Source organism: Arctopsyche grandis, chromosome 5 (genome assembly GCF_051622035.1).
Source record: "Arctopsyche grandis isolate Sample6627 chromosome 5, ASM5162203v2, whole genome shotgun sequence".
Lineage (NCBI taxonomy): Eukaryota > Metazoa > Arthropoda > Insecta > Trichoptera > Hydropsychidae > Arctopsyche > Arctopsyche grandis.
In genome coordinates, this window is record NC_135359.1 from 16,879,721 (window position 1) to 16,898,929 (window position 19,209).

The window sequence follows — 19,209 nt, forward strand, 5'->3', positions numbered from 1 at the left end:
TACCTATGTACCTACCTGCCCCAACTGAAAATGGACAGAAAGATGATTTTGAAAAAATATCTGAATAATACAAACCAGCTTTCATTTCTCATTACAGAGCTCTTGAATCACTTTGATAGTGGTTTTTTGAAAAAACTTTCAGTTTGAAATCAATCCGAGACCTTTAAGGGGTTTTGTTCACGAAAAACGAAATAATCTTGCACGTAAAACATTAAAGTATGTATATTTATACCCTTGCATATTTTATACATATGTATATACAGGTGTACAAATGAAAATAGTTGCGCCTTATCGTGCTGGCAATGTGAAATTTCCTTATCAATGTGATTCAGCTATGAGTACTCTGATAAGTAAGAATTGATAGCTGTATACAGACCTCCGTATACAATATTGAAACTCGATCAATTACCTCCTCAAAATATGGTTTTGTTCCTAAATTTGTTACTGTTCGAAAAGGTTTGAATCGAACAAACATGAAAACGAGCACACATGTATTGGTAAGATTAGTATTGCTATTCGTCTGGTTCAATCAAACGCAATGCAAGATCGTGTGTCCGAGACAGTGTCACTGTGACTTGTTCGAAGAATTGCAACGTGCAGCCTGTACCAACCACAACATAATAGACATCAACATTGGAGTGTACAAATATGTTCAAATTTACAACCTCAGTCATAACGCGATCTCTAAATTAGAAGATTTCTCTTTTGAGGTACATATTTTTTATTATAGTTTAGATAGCTAATTATAGTAATGTGTATGTGAAAAAAATTAACGTCTTTCAGAATATGAATTATAAATTAATCGAACGACTTGATCTCTCACACAACGGTATATTTTGGATTGGACTTCACGCATTTGCAGGTCTTGACAAACTGGAGAGCTTTGATTTGTCATATAACAGAATACAATCAATACCAAATGATATTTTTTCATACAACAAAAATTTAACAATATTAAATCTTTCCAAAAATAAATTCACTAGATTATCAAACCAGCCATTTCTATCGCATGACAGTTTAAAGGTAATATTTTCCCAATTAAATAATTCACACTATAAGTATGTATAATATAACCTGATAATTAATTGCTATGATTTTAGGTTATTGATTTGAGCTATTGTCTAATCTCTTTTTTACCAAAAAACGTTTTTCAAGAATTGCCAAAGTTGACTGAATTAGATTTAAGAGGCAATTACATGATTGGGTTAAAAATCAACATATTTGAATCAATGAAAAATTTAAGATTTTTAAATTTGAATAACAACAGCTGGCATTGCAACAACGAGTTCGTGCGATTAGAAGAGTGGCTCTTGGTTAACAAAGTAAAATATCAACTCCAATGCAAACTAAATGTAAAAAAATTTGAAGAAATAAAAATGCTTAGCTCTAGCGATACTATTGAAGATGAAGAGCAAAATTTGGACGAGTTGTGGATCATAGAAGATAAATCCGAAAAAAGAGATGATGAAATAGAGAAGGCTGAAATCGATGATACTTTTTTAATGTTATACAATGATAGAGTTCCTTCCCTTATAAGTTTATTTATAGGTTTCCAAGTTGGAATTGTTATGGGCATACTCGGAACGTATTGTTGGATGGCGAAATTGTACAAATGTAAAAAAATTGTGTTGCCCAACCGTAGACATATCCGCCGATTGCAAAGAATGCACCAGAACGAAATCAATGATAATTTATTATGGAATTTCATACAAGAAGAAAGATTTGCAACACCTCCGAGTACACGGCGACATCTTTCTAGTTTTTGTAGAGATTTAATAACACAAACAACTAATTCAGAATCAATCAATTTAATTGCAAGAGATAGAATTCGAACCCAAGCCGCCAATTCACAGTCGACCAATTTGGTTCAAGAAAACAGAATTCAAACTGATCCATCCATTCAGAACATTCGCAGACAGAATAGCGAACAGCAAAATCGTCCAGAAACACCGCCACCAACATATAATGACTGTTTGAGTGATGTGGTTATCCCTTCATAAATATAACATTAAAAATATTAAAGTTAGTAAATTATTGTATAAATATAGAAATTTTTTTATTATAAAAATATCGATACATTATTATTAAAATATATTGAAAATATTATGGCTTTGACTTTATTTATTTTAGAATATATGTATGTATTTATTATATTTTATATGCCAGAATAAATATAAATATTACACATGTGTCTGGACCTGTTCTGTAAAAATATGTACAAACATATTTAAAGAGATTTTAAATATGAGAGATTCCAAAAACAAGTGAAAATTCATAATAATACAAATACGTAATAAAATTTAGTTAAAACAATAAATTACATCATGTTTGAATTTAATTTGATTAACAGCTCATTTTCATGATTTTTTTGTACGATAAAACCATTGTGTTTCACTGAAACTCGGAATTAATAAATTCCTCATCTGCATGGTATTATGGATAAAAAACATATAAACAAAAATGTTTAATACAGTGAAAAGCTTATTTTACGAGGTAAACTTAAACTGTTAAAAAAATATAGTAAGAATTGATTTTCAAACGTTTTTTAAAATATTTTTAAGGTGTGTTAATAGCTTAAAAATCTATGAATGATCAAAATGTTTCTCGTATATTAAAGATAAATATAAATGTATAAAAAAATATATATATATTTTTGTATATATACTAACTTCCGTTTAAACAGACAAGAAATTTAAAAAATTAGTTTCAGTCAAACGAGGATCGGTCGAATGGAGTAGACCCCATTATATTGTATACATATATCAGTTTATTATGATAATGAAAAATATGTAATTAATAAATCATTTTGTTAATTTGTATAATAATATCCATCACAGAATTATGAGCACACATTAGGCACATTTAGAAAATTCACACGTTATTATTACAGTAATTAATTGAGTGTTCACAAACGCTCATTCCAAAGCTATGTATCTTTCAACATAAAACATTGCTCGCCTGCATATCAGTCAAAATAGCAAAGATTTATGTGTAGACATACATATATCGAAATAACATACACTTTACCATTATTATTTTATCACTTAATTTGGCAATTGCAAGAATGTGAATAAAAATATATAATATGAATTACACTACTAGAAATTTCATTGTCTTTGTAAAATATATATTTTATATATTCCTAATTCCATTACTAAAAAATAATCATGGCATATTTTGATCACAACATGTGGATTTCATTTTTATTTTACAAATATACATTTTTTGCGTGTATTATAAACACTAATTATCATCAAATATAACTTACCCATTAAGTAAAATATTATGTGTAAACCAATTCATACGTACAAAAAGCAGGTTTGATTCAATATCATTATTATGAATAAATGACAATTTAAATTTTCACTTTTGTCGTTAATTTGTTAATAAGCTGTCTTTGTGATGGAAATTAAAACATCAGATTACATCAGCATTCGTTGTTCTTTATCACCAATTGGCTAATATTCATATATTCAGGATGCGACGAGAATATATCAACCAGTTGAATAAAAGTAGGCCTGTCTTGAGGATCGTAAGCCCAGCAATCCCTCATCACCGAGTAAATTTCTTCAGGGCAATCTTCAGGCCTGTCTAAGCGTTCTCCACATTCTATCAATTCAATCGCCTACAAAATACATTATTATGTGAGTGTTAATCATAGTACTTGATTTTTTACTTCACTTTTAATTGTTTATGTATACTGCAACATACATCAGCGCCTCTCTTTTCACCATAAGGTGGTTTTCCATATGAATACATTTCCCAAAGTGTCACACCAAAACTCCAGACATCACTTTTGTGCGAAAAAGTCCCATAATTGTAAGATTCAGGCGCATACCATTTAATAGGCCACTTGCCTCCCTGACTCGCTTTGTAATATGAACTATCGGTTGACAGAGCTCTCGAAAGACCAAAGTCACTAATTTTTGCTTGATGACTATAAGAACAACAATCAATAATTAAAACACGAAATATTCAAAACGTATTATATGTAAAACCATCTGAAAACTGAATAAAAACATACGTATCGGCCAGCAAAATATTTCTCGTTGCAAGGTCTCTATGTACAAAACGCTTTTCTTCTAGATATCGCATTCCGCATGCAACTTGACAAGCCCATAACTTCAATTCATACATTGGACTGGCTTGATCTGGCTTATCTATCAGAAACGCTAGCATGGAACCCAAAGGAGCCAATTCCTGTACCATTGCTAATTGTGGTGTCTAGAATCCGAATGATATTTTTTTGCATAAAAATAAAATTATAATATAATGTATGTACATATATTTTAATTTATACACACCATGGATATGCCAATAAGCCGTACAATACAAGGATGATTTAGTCCCATCATAACCCGAGCTTCTCTTAAAAATTCCACCTTGTTAGTTTCCAAATGTTGTGCATGCAACGTCTTGACTGCAACTGGCATTGCGATACCGGGAGATGGATTATAAGTTCCTTGTAACACAGATCCGAATTCTCCTTCGCCCAATATATTCCCCAATACTAAATGATTACGTGATATAAATTCTAAAAAATAAACGAAAAACGTCATTATTCTACCTCCTTTTGCAAGAGTTGTTATTGTGTGGTGTAGAACAATACCTTGTACTGTAGACAACTGCCCTGTCGAGTCGATAGATATTTCACTATATTTATCAATTGGCATTACTAAATCATTACTTGTTGGAACTTTATATAAATCCTCAATAGTTGAATTTAGATTTGTGTCCAACGCATTTGGAGGAAGACTTAAAGTTGATCCGAGGAAATTGACTCTCGAATTAGGACTTATTACATCCTTCTTAGAGAATAAATTCGGGTTATAACTACTTATCTTACTATTATCACTAATTTGTTCACTGTGTGTGCTATTATTTGGGTTATTATTGTTGATATTGCTCTGGTTTGATTTAATACTTTGGTTTGGACTTGTTACAAAATCTGTAGAAAATGAAAGATTTTTCGTCAATAACTCTATTGACTTCATATCGTTTGGTAATGCTGGAATTGGAGGAGAATTAGCATGATTAGCTGGTAAAGATCCTTTGCGATGAGAGGATTTCGTCGGTGATGGAGATGATCGCACGGTAAGATGAGAATTGATTTTCTTTGTTCTGGGCATTGTGGAAAACTGAAATGAAATAAAGTTTTCAAACTAACTGTTTACTTTTATTAAACGGAAAAGACCTCAACAAACCTCAGGCAATGGAGGCTTCGGAGTAGGTGGCACGGGCAATTGAAGGCAAATCGGCAAGCCATCTGACAAAATACTATAATGGTCAACTAAATGTTCCAAAGAATCCAAATACGGTCCATCATCAATAAATAATTTATTATTCTAAAACGTAAAAAATATACATGTACATAAAATCAAAATGTTTTCAAAAAAATCATGCGCAGAGATGGAACTTTCATCATACCTCATTTCTTACAATAAAGTGGTATGGTACACGTTCACAAAGCATAGTAAGCACGTATGCAGTGCCATTCCTATCACTGTATCGCACTAAAAATGTACCATCAGTAGAACTGAGACAATGTGTTTTACAATAGTCATTTAATATATTAACTGCTTCTTCTCTATTGAGAGTTCCATGATACCATTGTGATTTATATGTTTTAGGAGTCGGAGGAGAATAGTTTTCTAAAAGTTTATATTATATTAAGCATGTCAACAGTTGTAATCTTTACATAAATGTAATATTGTAATAATATATTTAAACAATTACTTAGCATATTGTAACATTCCGTATGACCATTCTGTTTTGCTATGGTTAATGGAGTTTCATTTTCAACTGTTCTGGGGTTAGCTGGAGCATTCATATCCAAAAGTGCCTATATTTATTGATTGACAAACATAATGATAATATTCGATTTACATAAACAATACATACATGTTGGAATAAATAATTACCTTCACACAGTCAATGTGTCCATATTGTGCCGCTTCATGTAGAGGTACTTTCCCTGTTTGAGCGTGACGGGTTTGCACATTGGCTCCGCCCTCTAACACAAGTAACTTTATAATACTTGGATGATTTAACTGACATGCATACTATAATAAAAGGAAAATTTTAAAAATGACAAACTAATCAAATGTTGTATCGATGAGAATTGTATAATACTAACATGTAGTGGTGTATAGCCAGTTGTATCCCTACAATTCACACTCATTCCACTCCTTATCAATTCGGCAAGAATGCTTTCATTGCCTGAAATGCTCGCTAAATGCACTGCAGTTTGTCCTTCTTGATTTTTAGCATCTCGACTTTGATATTTACAAACCAAAAGCTGTGACACAACATTCAAGTCACCCGCTTCCGTTGCCCTAAATATATACAGTTAATAATAAATATCATTGACGCAGACAAAAAATTCTGTTCCAAGTATTCAGATTCACACCTGTGAAGTAAGTTGGTTTTCCCATGAGTCCTTGAATTGTGCGGTGGGGGTTCTCCTCGGCAAGCAATAGCCAATCTTGTAACCAGGCCATTTGAGTTTACTTGATAATGTTGAATTAATGCATCTAATCCGTGAACCGCTGTATGTTCTTCAATGGAAAAAAATGCATCATCTGCATGTCTTCGGATCTGATAATGTACCACTTCTCCCTATATACAAACATTAAATATGAAATTATACTATTTTCAATTTTTACGAACTTTTAAATTGTGTTCAAAAACCACAAAAATAAATAAATACAAGAGTTAAAGAATCAAAAATTCGACAAATTTATATTTACAAGCTTTTCATTAGTTTATAAAATTCAATAAATTGTGCAATTCAAATCCAAATATATTCAGTTTTAGTATTATATATGCATATTAATTTATCAAAATCTGTCAGATAAAAAAAATATTAATAGAATCTAAAAAAAACTAAATAAAATTTTAACAAAAAACTGTTTCAAATAAATCTATAATAATTTTTATTTTTAAGTTCAATTAATTTTTATCAATAGAAAAGCTATATATAACCGATTATTTTAATTGAATTTAATTTTTACATTAATTAAAAGTTATTTATATGTATCTTTGTTAATATTTTGCTTTTGTTTGAAATATCTCTATTTTAGTATTTTTAATAATTATATATTGTAGGTACATATATCTACTTCATGCAGACATAAAAACAATAGAAGATGTGATCAACTTAGATTAATTGAATCAAATTATTTGTTATTGGAAAGAACACAAAATAATTATTTGCCTTTTTTTGATTAAGTAAATCGTTAGTAAATTTCTTAAAGGATAAATTGATAAATCGACAATTTTACACACCTCATGCAAAACAGATAAGACATAATCACCGGATGATGTATTGCTTTCACGAACTAAAAAGACACCATTCTCACCTCCTTTTTCATAATACGAAGAAAAATAAATAAATTATACATATAAATGAAAACAAAAATAAAAAAAACGTATTAAAAAAAATAACACAATAATAAGAAAAAATCAACAACCTTCCTTGAGCAATCGTTCGGCGTTTTCTCTCGATATTTTGCCATGAAACCAATTAAGGTTATCATCACGATTCATCCTTACGAGAAACGAATTCGTCTGCAAACAACAAAACACAGTAATATAAAATAATGAATGAATCATTAAAATTCCATAAAAAAAAAACACAAAGAATCAACGTCATGTTGGTCACTCGTTTACACAGTTTAAAGAACCAATTATACTAACGTAGTTCGCAGGCAATTGCAGAAGAATTAAATAATTTTAATTGGAGTGTGGCGTCTGTTGTCGATAGGTAGGTCCTTTGTTGCTTTACGAGCGGGGATTCAAATGATTCAAATGACCCGTTTTCAGTTCAACGTCCACAAACGACTAATAACAATGTTGTGGAGAATCGCTATGCGGAAAGCAAATGTCACGTTACTGTCAGTGACAAAAGGTGTCATAGATACGTCACTCGGGCGTCCGAAAGGTAATTGTGTTGGACTGAATATGCGGAGAACGAACTGTCGAAATTGATGCAAACCGGAAGTGAAAAGGGGGAAGCGGAGAGGGGGCGGAGTACCTGCGAGGGGCCCCCGGGATCGCGGGAGGCCGGAGACAGGCGACACAAAACACGACACCGAAGACAGGAGACAGCAGATGAGCCCCAACCCCACCTCCGCACCTGTTTTGCACAACATCGACACACACACGTAACAACGAAAAACACGGCCAAGCACCGATGCATTTAATATGCATGTTTTTCCATAATTATGCATTAAAAAATAACGGCAATTGGATTATTACGCACATTGCGATCGCCTAAAAGACAATTTTTGCCATGAAAATCGCGAATACGGATTATTTGGCACTCAAGTTCTCGTTAGTATGACGGACTTTTCGCCCGCCAGATGCTCCGTTATAGAGATTTTAGTGACTTTGTGGACAATGATCACCGAACCAAAAATAACACGTCTCATATAACAATGTCAAAAACATACTTTTGACGTAGAACTACATCCATAGACGAGAGTAAATATAATATTATACATATTAACAGGGCCCCCGAGGGGAATCCCTAGCCCTAGAAAAATAATTCCATACCCTATGACAAACCAAAAAAAAAATCTTATAAATATATTTTTAATATGCGAAAAATCTAACAGAACTATTAGGAAAATACCTACATGTTAAATGCTATTTTTTTTAAATAATCGAATAAGAAAGTACGATATAACAGATACTATTTCACATGGACACAAAGAATGCGCGGATCGAGAAATAATAAATATTTAGTATTAAAGTAATATATGTATTTTTATGTAAAATAATATAAAATATAAATATTTAGCCCGAACTAAACCCCCCCTCCCCCCTTCTCGGCGGCCTTGCATATTAACGGTGGTAAACGGATTATTTCGCACATGGCGATCGCGTAAACGACAATCGTCGCTACGAAAATCGCGAATACGGAATGTCTGTGGGTAAATATCGATGAATGGAATTTTCGAATATCTGGATATTTCGTGATCGAAAGTTTATTGACGTATGCAAGATCGCTTAGTACGAAATATGTTAATCACCGAACCATTGGCAGTACTGGCGACACGTACAAATATCGTTTTTAAAATCGCTATGATTCTGAAATTATTTTATGGACAACTACATATAATACTCAAATAATCAAAAATGACAAAATCTATGCCTTAAAATAGTAATGATTCGTTGGCTTGGTGATTTATAGCCAATTTGCAATATCGTACGAATATAATACGAAATCCTATAAATGACCGTAATAAATGATATTATTGTTAATTTAAATGATGTTTACAAAACAAAGCACTAAGCAATGGTTACGACACGAAAAAAATAAATATTCACAAAAAGGTTTATTCTGATATGTATGTATTTTCATTTTCACAAGAAATCCTAAGCATATCTTTTATCTGTGGCATATCATTAACATTATATTTAAAAATAGCAACTAATTTTATTTGACTTTGGAATATTTAACAAAGTAATGTTGATAATATATCACTAACTAAGACGTATATACCTAGTTTTACGTAAGATTTTAGATAACATTTTGATAAGCTAGTTCAGCATTCTTCAATACTCTTCTGATACATAGCACTGTCTGACTCCGCGAAACCACAATCATCTTAGCCAACCAATACGAATTGGGTATTTTCCTTCCTAGTGCCAATTGAAATGAAATGAGGCAATGTTTATTGAGGTCTGTTTTTATGGTGTATGGAGTAAGTTATGTAAAACGCTATTGAACATTGAAACGGGAATTCGACGAGTCAATTGATTGAGAGCGATGTCGATAAGTAATATGTACATATGTATGTATGTATGTAGATATTGGAAAGTAAATTAATATCAAGAAGTACAAAAATCTTTTTTAGTATCAAGCTGTAGCGAGACCTTTTTATATATAAACACAAAATTGATTTATACGTAGGCACCGTTTTAAAATGTTAAAATTTAGCATGTATGTATATCATAAATATGCTACCTATATCATATATTAAATATAATATCGCTATTCTGTCAGTGTGTCTATGTATCTGTGTAGTTTCGATTCGATATACATAAATATGTACGTCACAGCTAAAACACTGCCAACAAAATTTAGGAATATAATATCGAAAGAAAAAAGCTTCTATATATACTGTTTGCTACCAATATTTCCTCTAGGCTAATAGACGGCGCTAAGTCTCTGAGCATTTAGCGCCATCTATTGAAAATTTATTTAATTAATTAATTAATTTTTCTATTGGTGTTTTATATTGTTTATGTGTAGGTAGATAGGTAGTTTTTACCATTTTCTTTCATATTAAACAATTAAATATAAATATTAAATTAAATATATTTAGGTATTTGAAAAAGATTCGGCAACACCCATGCGATGATATTTCAACGGGTACAATACTAGTTAATATATAAATATAATTGACGTTACAAAGGCAACACAATTTTTATTATCGAGTTATTAAATAATTATACGAATTTGGTACTTTAATTGAATCGATCAAAATGTTCAATCTATAAAATTAGTAGATCTTTTGCATCAAATAATTCAATAGAACTACACGTTAAATCACAATCTAACTGAAAAAATAAAAATGTAAACTTTAAAGTCTCGTTGAAATAGATCCAAGAAAGATTACGTATTGATAATAAAAATAAAATTCATAAAATAAAAAAAACATTAACGTTTATGTGTTTTTAAAAAACGGATTGATTTATCTTTATATTCAATCGATAAAATTTGAAATGATAAATAATACAAACACTCATAATTTTTCACAAACACTTGGATTGAAAGCAAAATCGAGATAACTTCATATGTACTACAACATGTATATTATATACATATGTACTTGTCAAATCGCTAAACTAAAATATAATAGTCGACACAAACCCCTATTCAAATTGTATAAGTTAATTCGACTTCGTCGTGGAATTTAGCTCCATATACAATGAATGCATTTCGCTTTCACTAAACAATTTAAATAATCGTAAGTTCTCGATTAAAAGAAATCATTATGTACGTATTATTTAATGTAAGCATAACCGTTTGAGGCGCACGAAATAATATCTACTGAGCTTTCACTTTAGGTTCAATTCATAATAAACGACGCACTTTTACGTCAACAAAACAGCAACAAATATGATTCACCGGACTCAGTGTCTGGCAAACGGGTCCTTTGCGGTTTAAGAATACCTTGAGAAGGATGTAGGAGGTCATGGCCTTAATCATGGCTCCAGCCATTCGGCCAATTGGCCAGACCTGAAGATGACCAGTACCAGCACCAGCACCAAGTCAACTCCAACACCAACACCAGGTCAGCGGTGTCAGCAAACCCGGCAGGCGACTCCGGCAGTCGTACTATGACTCAGGCAAGCAGGCTGCTCCAACATATGAATCACCTTCTTCTGCCTTATCAGATGTTATAAACCTTTTATAGGTTTGCACCTTAGATTCGGAACAAGAATTCAAAAAAACCTCCTCAACGTAGAAAACTACAGTTAAAGTAGATCTAAATTGTTTGCATTATATTCGTTTATTTCAGACTGTTTACCATCAGAGCGAAAACACACTGAGTGGTACGTGGTACGTTTTTTTAGCTACGTTTAAACATGTGGGAAAACGCAGCACCCTAAGCCCATGGTAAACGGATTATTGTACAAATTGTGATTACACACACGACAATCGTTGCCACAAAAATCGTGAATACGGAATATCTGGCACTCGAGTTCTCCTTAGTACAATATTTCGATTGATGAAGTTTTTGGGTGCCAGATTTTAGTGACGTGCGCGAGATCGTCTTTTGCAGAATAATCACCGAACCATAGCTCATATACATGGTACACACAGTGGTGTCACCCCAATTTCGGAACAACGGGTTTTCAAATTTTTTTCAAAAATTTTATTTTGTTAATTAAATTAAAGTTAATTCAATTTTCAATATTTGTTTAATTTTTGACAAAAATTATATGAATTTTTAGATTAAATACCGGTTTCCGGAAACTTTTGATTTTTAAAAACGGGTTTCCGGAACCCCATGGAAACCATTAGGGTGACACCACTGAGTATACAGTCCCAAAAATCACCCCCTGGAGTGTTTTCGGTGATATTTTATCCTTGCTTGACAGTGATCGACAAAGGTGAATCCCATATTTAAAGAAATGTAGGAAAAACTTGTCGGTTGCATATATATATGCATACACGTGTGACCTCCCAAGCATTATGCACTTGTAACTACATACACCCAAATTCGGTTTGGGGAGCACCCACTGTGTACGGTCACGGAATACCCACTGTTTACAAGCCAGGTACGTGACATTCCATACCACTCAGTGTGCTTTCGCTCTAATGCTAATTCTGGAAACAATTGGAGAAGAATCAAATGTCACAATCAGCATCCTTATGCAGGTAAAACACCATCCGATCTGTTGGACCGATTCGATGAATTTTAAATGGTAGTATGGTGCCAGTCGTAAAATCTTGTACTAAAATTAAAGAAATTCGTGACTAGCGTCATAATACTTTATGATCGTCATTTGGGGGGTCCAAAGGGTGAATTTGACCCTCCCCCTCTCCTATATTTAGCCAGACCATGAACATGTATGTAATTTGAAATACTATGAATCTTAATCAAATCGATTATTCGTTACTAAAAGTTTTAGACTGGCAGAAACTGAAACTAGTTTAAACATTTGATCAGTAGTTTCTTCAAAAAAAAATGATTTTATTAGAAAACAACCACAAACTAGTCAAAATTTGCCCCTCCCTGGAAATAAGCAGTCGAAATGACGTCCCAGATTAGCCAGTATGAATTTCCGCTTAATCATGCCGGATAATAAAAAGTAAAAATAATAAATACGAATTACGCATATATTGAAAACAATATTTGCAGTTTAGATGAAATTTTCTTCGGAATTCGAGTATTTTTAGCATACACATTTTTTTTAAATGTTATGAATGTTATGCTGCATGGATAATAATATAATCATGTAATCTTTCGACGATAAGAATTATGTATGTATGCTTATTGGTTAATCAATTTTCATGATTAACAGTTCGAGGCTCGATTGTTGAACTCACCTGCAGTGCATCAGGTGTATTTCATAAGTTCGCACACTTTATGCTTGATCCCGTAAATAGCATACGTATAAATACATGTGACCGCTTATAAACAACTATGACCAAATGCAATTATGTAATACATATTCTTAATTAGCACTGAAATTGTAAATATTGTATTTAAAAAAATCAAAATTGTTCTACAAATACAACTTTTATTTCACAAAAAGGGTTTAAATGCTCATTTATGAAAAAGTATGTATTGAATATTTTCTATTTTCTTACTAGCAAGATATTTTTTTTGTAAAAAAAACAAGAATAATTTAATACACTAGTGGTTTTACCCGGCTTCGCTCGGTATTTGTAATATAAACCGCTTAAACATGACTAATCTAATAGTAAACATTTGATTAAATTTATTTGAATAGTTTTATTTTATTTAAATTTATTTGAATATTCATTTGTTTTTTATTAAATTGAACGTCACGGATTTTACGAACCAAACATACATACATACAAAGTCTCTTTCGAAATTAAATGTTAGATATACTAAAATTTCATTCACACGCGGTGCATTATTTTATTCAATGACGCATAGGCTGATTAAATGCGTAATTTACTATTTACTTATGGCAGTTCAATCACGTACTAATAAATATACCAACATTGCCTTCCTATTCATAAATTTACATAAGCATTATTTGATAAGTTGAATAGGAGGACGTAATTGTTAAAAACGAAATGAATACAAAATATTGTTACTAATAATATATTCTTAGTATATAATTTCGAAAAAGACTTTGTATGTCTGTTTGTTTGTTTGGTTCGTAGAGTCCGTGACGTTCATTTTAATAAAAAAACAAATGAATATTCAAATAAATTTAAATAAAATAAAACTATTCAAATAAATTTAATGTTAACTGTTAGATTATATTTAAGCGGTTTATATTACAAATACCGAGCGAAGCCGGGTAAAAACATAAGTATAATATAAAAACGGATGGGATGTATGTATATACATATGTATGTATGTATGTTTGTATGTGCGAGTGAGTGGACAAGTATGGAGATTATAAAAAAACAAATTTTAGAATACCAGAAGTATACTTTATGCATAGGGATGTGGCGTGATGACCGATTGTGTCGAGTAGACGCGGGGTAGTGGAGAAGTGAGGGGGTATGGAGCGTCTGACATTATCACATAATCTATTAGTATATATGTATGTATATATAAAAAAAAACAATGTGTGTCTGTCTGTTTTTCTGTCACGTATGCGTTCCTATACCATTCAACCCATTCCTATGAAACTTACAGAGGTTATTGTGTATATGACCGCGATGGTTTCTGTAAAAAAAATCGCCCAAAAACGGGAACGGAAACGGGAAAAACGGGAATGAGTGACTTTGCAACGCAATAATTTCAAATATGTTCGCTACCTGCGTTTTTCCGACAAATTATCATTACTGTAATTTATTTTGATTATTAAGTATTAATTTGAAACTGAAGCATTCACTTATCGAAACACATCGAGAAACGGGAGCGGGAATCGCTTGCGTTATTGTGGAATTGCAACGCATGCCGGGTTCGGCTAGTATTTATCAGCTAGATAACTTTATTTTAATTCGTGTATCAATTCGTTTCCGAAGCCACCCGTTGAAATCAACGGGCACAATACTAGTATAATATATTCATTTTCTTAAATACTGTAACAGAATATTAAATAAGTAAATTAAAAGATGATTATTAATTATTACATAATACATACTAAAAATAAAATAATTGTTGATAAAAATCACAAATGTTTTATAATTTATATACAATACTAAACTTGTTTTACTGTGTCAATATTGATGTTCGTCATCAAACTTTTAGCAGAAAATATGCAAGGAATTTCTTAAGTACATATGCCAATAGCGTATATGTATATTGTACATATATGTACACAAATACTTCAGCGAAACGATCTCAAATTACATTTTTATAACACGAATAAAATAATTTTCTTTACTGCCATCGCGTCAAAAGATTATATTATGAAACTACTGCTTTATTGATTTTTTACTTATGATCAATTGATTTCAAATTGACTGCACTTGAAAAAACTTGATAGCTTTTTATTCTTTGTGATAGCACGCTATTCATATTCCATCTGTTTAACTAATCACGAAAGATTCTAATGATTCATCAAAGAAAAACCATTCCATTGGTGTCATGGTTTTAGAATTTTACACCAATATATACTATCAAACACTTTTGCAGACATTTTAGCCTAAGTTGTGTCCAGTTAGCCAGTTTATTGGTAATATTTTGGAAATGATAGTTAGAGTGAACAAACAATAATAAAACATCCTCAGACAGTGATATGATATGACATAAATGAGCCAAGTTAGTGTACTGGTACTTATTTTTAAGGCGAAACTTTCAAACTTTATAAATAAATTAAAAAAGTATTCAAATTGACTATTTTTTTCCAATCCGGAAATCAATAGCATAAATTTTAACAATAGCTATTCTTAGGTTTTATTATAATTTATATGTATAATAGCTGTCATCAACCTTGATTTCTGCGTGCGACATACATACATAAGTATAATATGACAACAAATAACGTATAAGTTTGAAATGATTCTGTGTTGAATAATTAGCGTGATTCATCCAATGGAATTTGTCTTTTTTTTTCACCAATAACATTTCAATAATTTACTCTTAGTAAATTATTTTTAAAATGTATATTCATATATTTTTAAATTGCTATTTTATAAGTAACCAAAAAATAATTCGTTTAGGCCTTTGCCTCAAACTTGTCTTCAAAAAAAAGTAGAGGTCAATCGTGATGAGAAAACCTGGTCGATGTACCAAAACAATACAGTACGATGAATCATTCGCACTTACGTAATTCTGATTCATTTTTTTGAATTTTAATCGTCCTTTTAAAAATTCAAATTGACCTCATGTTGTATAGTGTTTTTCTGTTGAAACAATTTTTTATAAATTAAATATATAAAGATTTTTTTATAAATCCAATATATAATTTAAAAACAGACTTTGTATGTATGTTTGTAAGTTTTGGTTGGTAGAATCCGTGGCGTTAAATTTAATAAAAAAACAAATGAATATTCAATACTTACTTTTACTATAAATTTCAATAATTTCATAACAATTTTCACAATAATAATAACAAATAATATAATAGTTACGACAATAATTTTATTTATTTATTTTAATATATAACAAATTACGTAATAACATACAATATTATTTCATTCTATGTACTTTAAAAAATAACAAAGAAGTAAACCTAATATAAACCTTGTAAAAAATCAGATGATAAAATCGAAAGCGAAGTAAGAAGAGGATAGTAAACAATAATAAAAAGAAATATGTTTCACATATATATTTTACAAGGAATTTTTTTTAAATAATAAAATTTGAATGACATCTATTGATTTTTTTCAAATAAATAAACTATTAAGTGTGTTATAGAGACATCTATTTAAATAATTAAAAACTTTTTTAGAAAATATACAATCGTTACAATTTGAACGTACATCCTGGATATATTTGAAGTGATGACAATCCGTGTACATATGTATGTACATACACATGCATATGTATAATACAAATATCAAATGATTTTATATAACTATGTACATACGTATATTCATTGTGTTTGACAAAATAATTCCTCAGAATGTGCAAACGTTAAAATATGACGCAATGCTGACGCTTTTGTTTAATGAATTGTAAAATTGAAATTTTTTACAAATTAATAAATTCACGTAGCACGGTCTCTATAATCGGTCTTTACAATAATAAGTATCATTTAATAAAAATGTAATTCATCGCTAACTGTAACGAGAAATTTGTAAGAGAATCGTTTTATCAGAATTTTTTAAAGCAGTTACACTAAACCAACTCCAATGCTTGATTAATGTATTTGACTTTTGCGAGATAAGATGTAAAAAAATACACTTTCTCTGAACTCGTTTTTAGGCCAGAGTTGAAGCCTTGATCTTCGGATACCGTTACAGCACGTGTAACTGATGATGTAATATAAAAAAAACCACAACAAATGACCGGTCTAACCACCTGTATTGTGCTCCGTTTATAATCAAGGTTATCAAAATCATAACATTCCCAAAATTCAAGATTTCATAAAAATTAAAAGCTAGTGTTAGGGCTATGCATTTAATAACGTCAAATTAAAAGTCATTTAATAACGTCAAAAGATTGTTTTATATAATACTTTTTTTAACCGGCTTCACTCGGTTTTTGTAATCTAATAGTAAACATGTTATTAAATTTATTTGAATATTCATGTTTTTTTTTTATTAAATTTAACGTCACGGATTCTACGAACCAAAACTTACATTTACATATATATATATATATATATATATATACATATACTTACAAACTCTCTTTCGAAATTACATATTAAATGTATATATATTTTAAAATCTTTATCTTATTATTTACAATGCCTACATATAATTTATATCTTTAGTGTAATAAATAACGCAAAACACATTTTAATTACAAGAAAATTTACTGCTTTTAAATTACAACTTGTAATATACATATTGTATATCATGTCCGTAAATATATATCTAGTCATTAAAACATATCTTCAGAACAAAAACGGCAATACATTGTAAACACAATATACGTAATGCGTAAACAATTTTAATTTATATATATATATTTTCATCGTTTCGTTCAGTATTTATTTTTATGTAAGTAGGATTAAAGACCCCAATTAAACGGAATTATTACCGCTTTGAAGGCATATCAGCGTTTAGTTCAGAATTTAATAATTGTTAATCAAGAATTTTAAATACTGTCGATGTTTGGTACAAACTGCAGGAATATTCAACAGTACAGATTTTTTTATCTGATGCATGGACGGACCCAGGATTCGAACTAAATTTTAAGAGGTTTAAAACAAAATTTTAACATTAAACACGCTGATAGTGACAGTTCACGCGCATGCGCAGAAGGCTTTGCACCTGTCGCAAATATAGTACCTGCAAATAGCCAATAATTCGCAGATATAGTACCTACAAATAGCCAATAATTTGCAGATATAGTACCTGCAAATAGTCAATTATTCGCAGATACAGTACCTGCAAATAGCCACAACCATTAAAGTTTTAGCTGACCAATAATACTTATTCATTGTATTTTAGCAAAATTCGATATTGAAATTATATGATCGATACAAAAACGAATCAGATCTCACTTTGATGCTCTTAAAATATTATTTTCCATATTAGAAATAGTTGTAAGTTCAAAAAAATCCCAAAACAATACTCAATTTAAAAAAAATTACAGATTCGAAATCAACACAACGAATCTTGTCGAAATCTATAATTATAGTGTTGGCATAAAATTTGTGTTTTTGAGTGTAGTTTATGTTAATATATTATTTAATATAAATTTAAATTTATCTAAGTCTAATTTTGTTAATATTATTATTTAATAGACACTTTAGTTGATACGGCATTTAAAAACTTTGCGGAAAAAAAAAAAAAATTAAATTTAAAAGTGTGAGTTGGCAACCTTGTATAGTTATAATAAAAAAAAATAGTTTCCATCCAACCCATTGCGCAAAATCCCATTTAAAGAAGTTTCTAGATTGCGAGCAAGTCTATGAATGAACGAATGAACCTTTTCTAAATGAAAACGTCCACGATACATATTGGTATGTTTGTTTTGGGGCCATTGGTTCCATATATTGTATGTACTATGTAGGTGCGGTTTGTTTACAATTTTGGCCATAAGGTAGAAGAGTATGTTCCGTCCAGTGTACCTCTTTCATGTAAACCGAGCCATTCTCCGCGGAGACGCGGTGTGCGATAGTCGTGCTCTTTTCTATCGTGTATTTTATGCATCGAGATACTTTGATTTAGAAGCAGCAAATTGACAATTACGATTATACAACGCGAATATGGCGCCAAAATTCGAAGTAATCTCGAATAGATAGACTGTCAGTGTGTGTGTCGACAAACTTGATTTTGAAACTGTGATCTACGCGTGGGAAACGATTCTGCTCTACGACTCGTCGAGGTAAGCTCTTTATGTCTTTCAAATATCGTATTTCATGCTATGGTTCGAAACGGACTATCTATTTTGAAAATCATATAAAACATGTCGGGAA

General features: G+C 30.8%; 3 protein-coding genes across 4 annotated transcripts in view; 2 read left to right on the forward strand and 1 right to left on the reverse strand.

The window, feature by feature from the left end:
* The first annotated feature begins 93 nt into the window (after positions 1 to 93).
* On the forward strand, positions 94 to 2,110 carry LOC143912248 (uncharacterized). The gene is made up of 3 exons (XM_077431522.1): positions 94 to 710; positions 784 to 1,023; positions 1,101 to 2,110. Exons 1-3 carry the CDS (start codon positions 474 to 476, stop codon positions 1,998 to 2,000), a joined length of 1,377 nt encoding a protein of 458 aa, XP_077287648.1. The 5' UTR covers positions 94 to 473; the 3' UTR covers positions 2,001 to 2,110.
* A 545-nt stretch (positions 2,111 to 2,655) lies between these two features.
* On the reverse strand, positions 2,656 to 11,359 carry Shark (SH2 ankyrin repeat kinase). 2 transcript variants are annotated; one of them, XM_077431528.1, is made up of 14 exons: positions 11,186 to 11,359; positions 7,473 to 7,569; positions 7,288 to 7,364; positions 6,410 to 6,618; positions 6,137 to 6,335; positions 5,922 to 6,062; positions 5,737 to 5,842; positions 5,428 to 5,651; positions 5,205 to 5,345; positions 4,610 to 5,138; positions 4,305 to 4,534; positions 4,025 to 4,224; positions 3,712 to 3,937; positions 2,656 to 3,625 (listed from the first exon to the last, which is right to left on the reverse strand). In XM_077431528.1, exons 1-14 carry the CDS (start codon positions 11,231 to 11,233, stop codon positions 3,428 to 3,430), a joined length of 2,625 nt encoding a protein of 874 aa, XP_077287654.1. In that variant the 5' UTR covers positions 11,234 to 11,359; the 3' UTR covers positions 2,656 to 3,427. The 2 variants fall into 2 exon arrangements, with proteins under 2 accessions (XP_077287654.1, XP_077287655.1); XM_077431529.1 differs by lacking the exon at positions 11,186 to 11,359 and adding an exon at positions 8,036 to 8,161.
* A 7,319-nt stretch (positions 11,360 to 18,678) lies between these two features.
* LOC143912255 (acyl-CoA Delta-9 desaturase-like) overlaps positions 18,679 to 19,209 on the forward strand; it is a 28,756-nt gene continuing 28,225 nt past the window's right edge. The window contains exon 1 of the mRNA XM_077431530.1: positions 18,679 to 19,118. The gene's annotated coding sequence lies outside the window, so the exon portion shown is untranslated. The remainder of the gene's footprint in view (positions 19,119 to 19,209) is intronic.

Coding starts and splice junctions, on each gene's coding strand:
- LOC143912248 (XM_077431522.1), top strand. CDS start 474: ATGAAAACGAGCACACATGTATTGGTAAGATTAGTATTGCTATTCGTC. Junction 711..783: donor TAGAAGATTTCTCTTTTGAG/GTACATATTTTT, acceptor AACGTCTTTCAG/AATATGAATTATAAATTAAT. Junction 1,024..1,100: donor TATCGCATGACAGTTTAAAG/GTAATATTTTCC, acceptor CTATGATTTTAG/GTTATTGATTTGAGCTATTG.
- Shark (XM_077431528.1), bottom strand. CDS start 11,233: ATGGCTGGAGCCATGATTAAGGCCATGACCTCCTACATCCTTCTCAAG. Junction 6,336..6,409: donor AAAACCAACTTACTTCACAG/GTGTGAATCTGA, acceptor GTATATATTTAG/GGCAACGGAAGCGGGTGACT. Junction 4,225..4,304: donor GGCTTATTGGCATATCCATG/GTGTGTATAAAT, acceptor TTCGGATTCTAG/ACACCACAATTAGCAATGGT.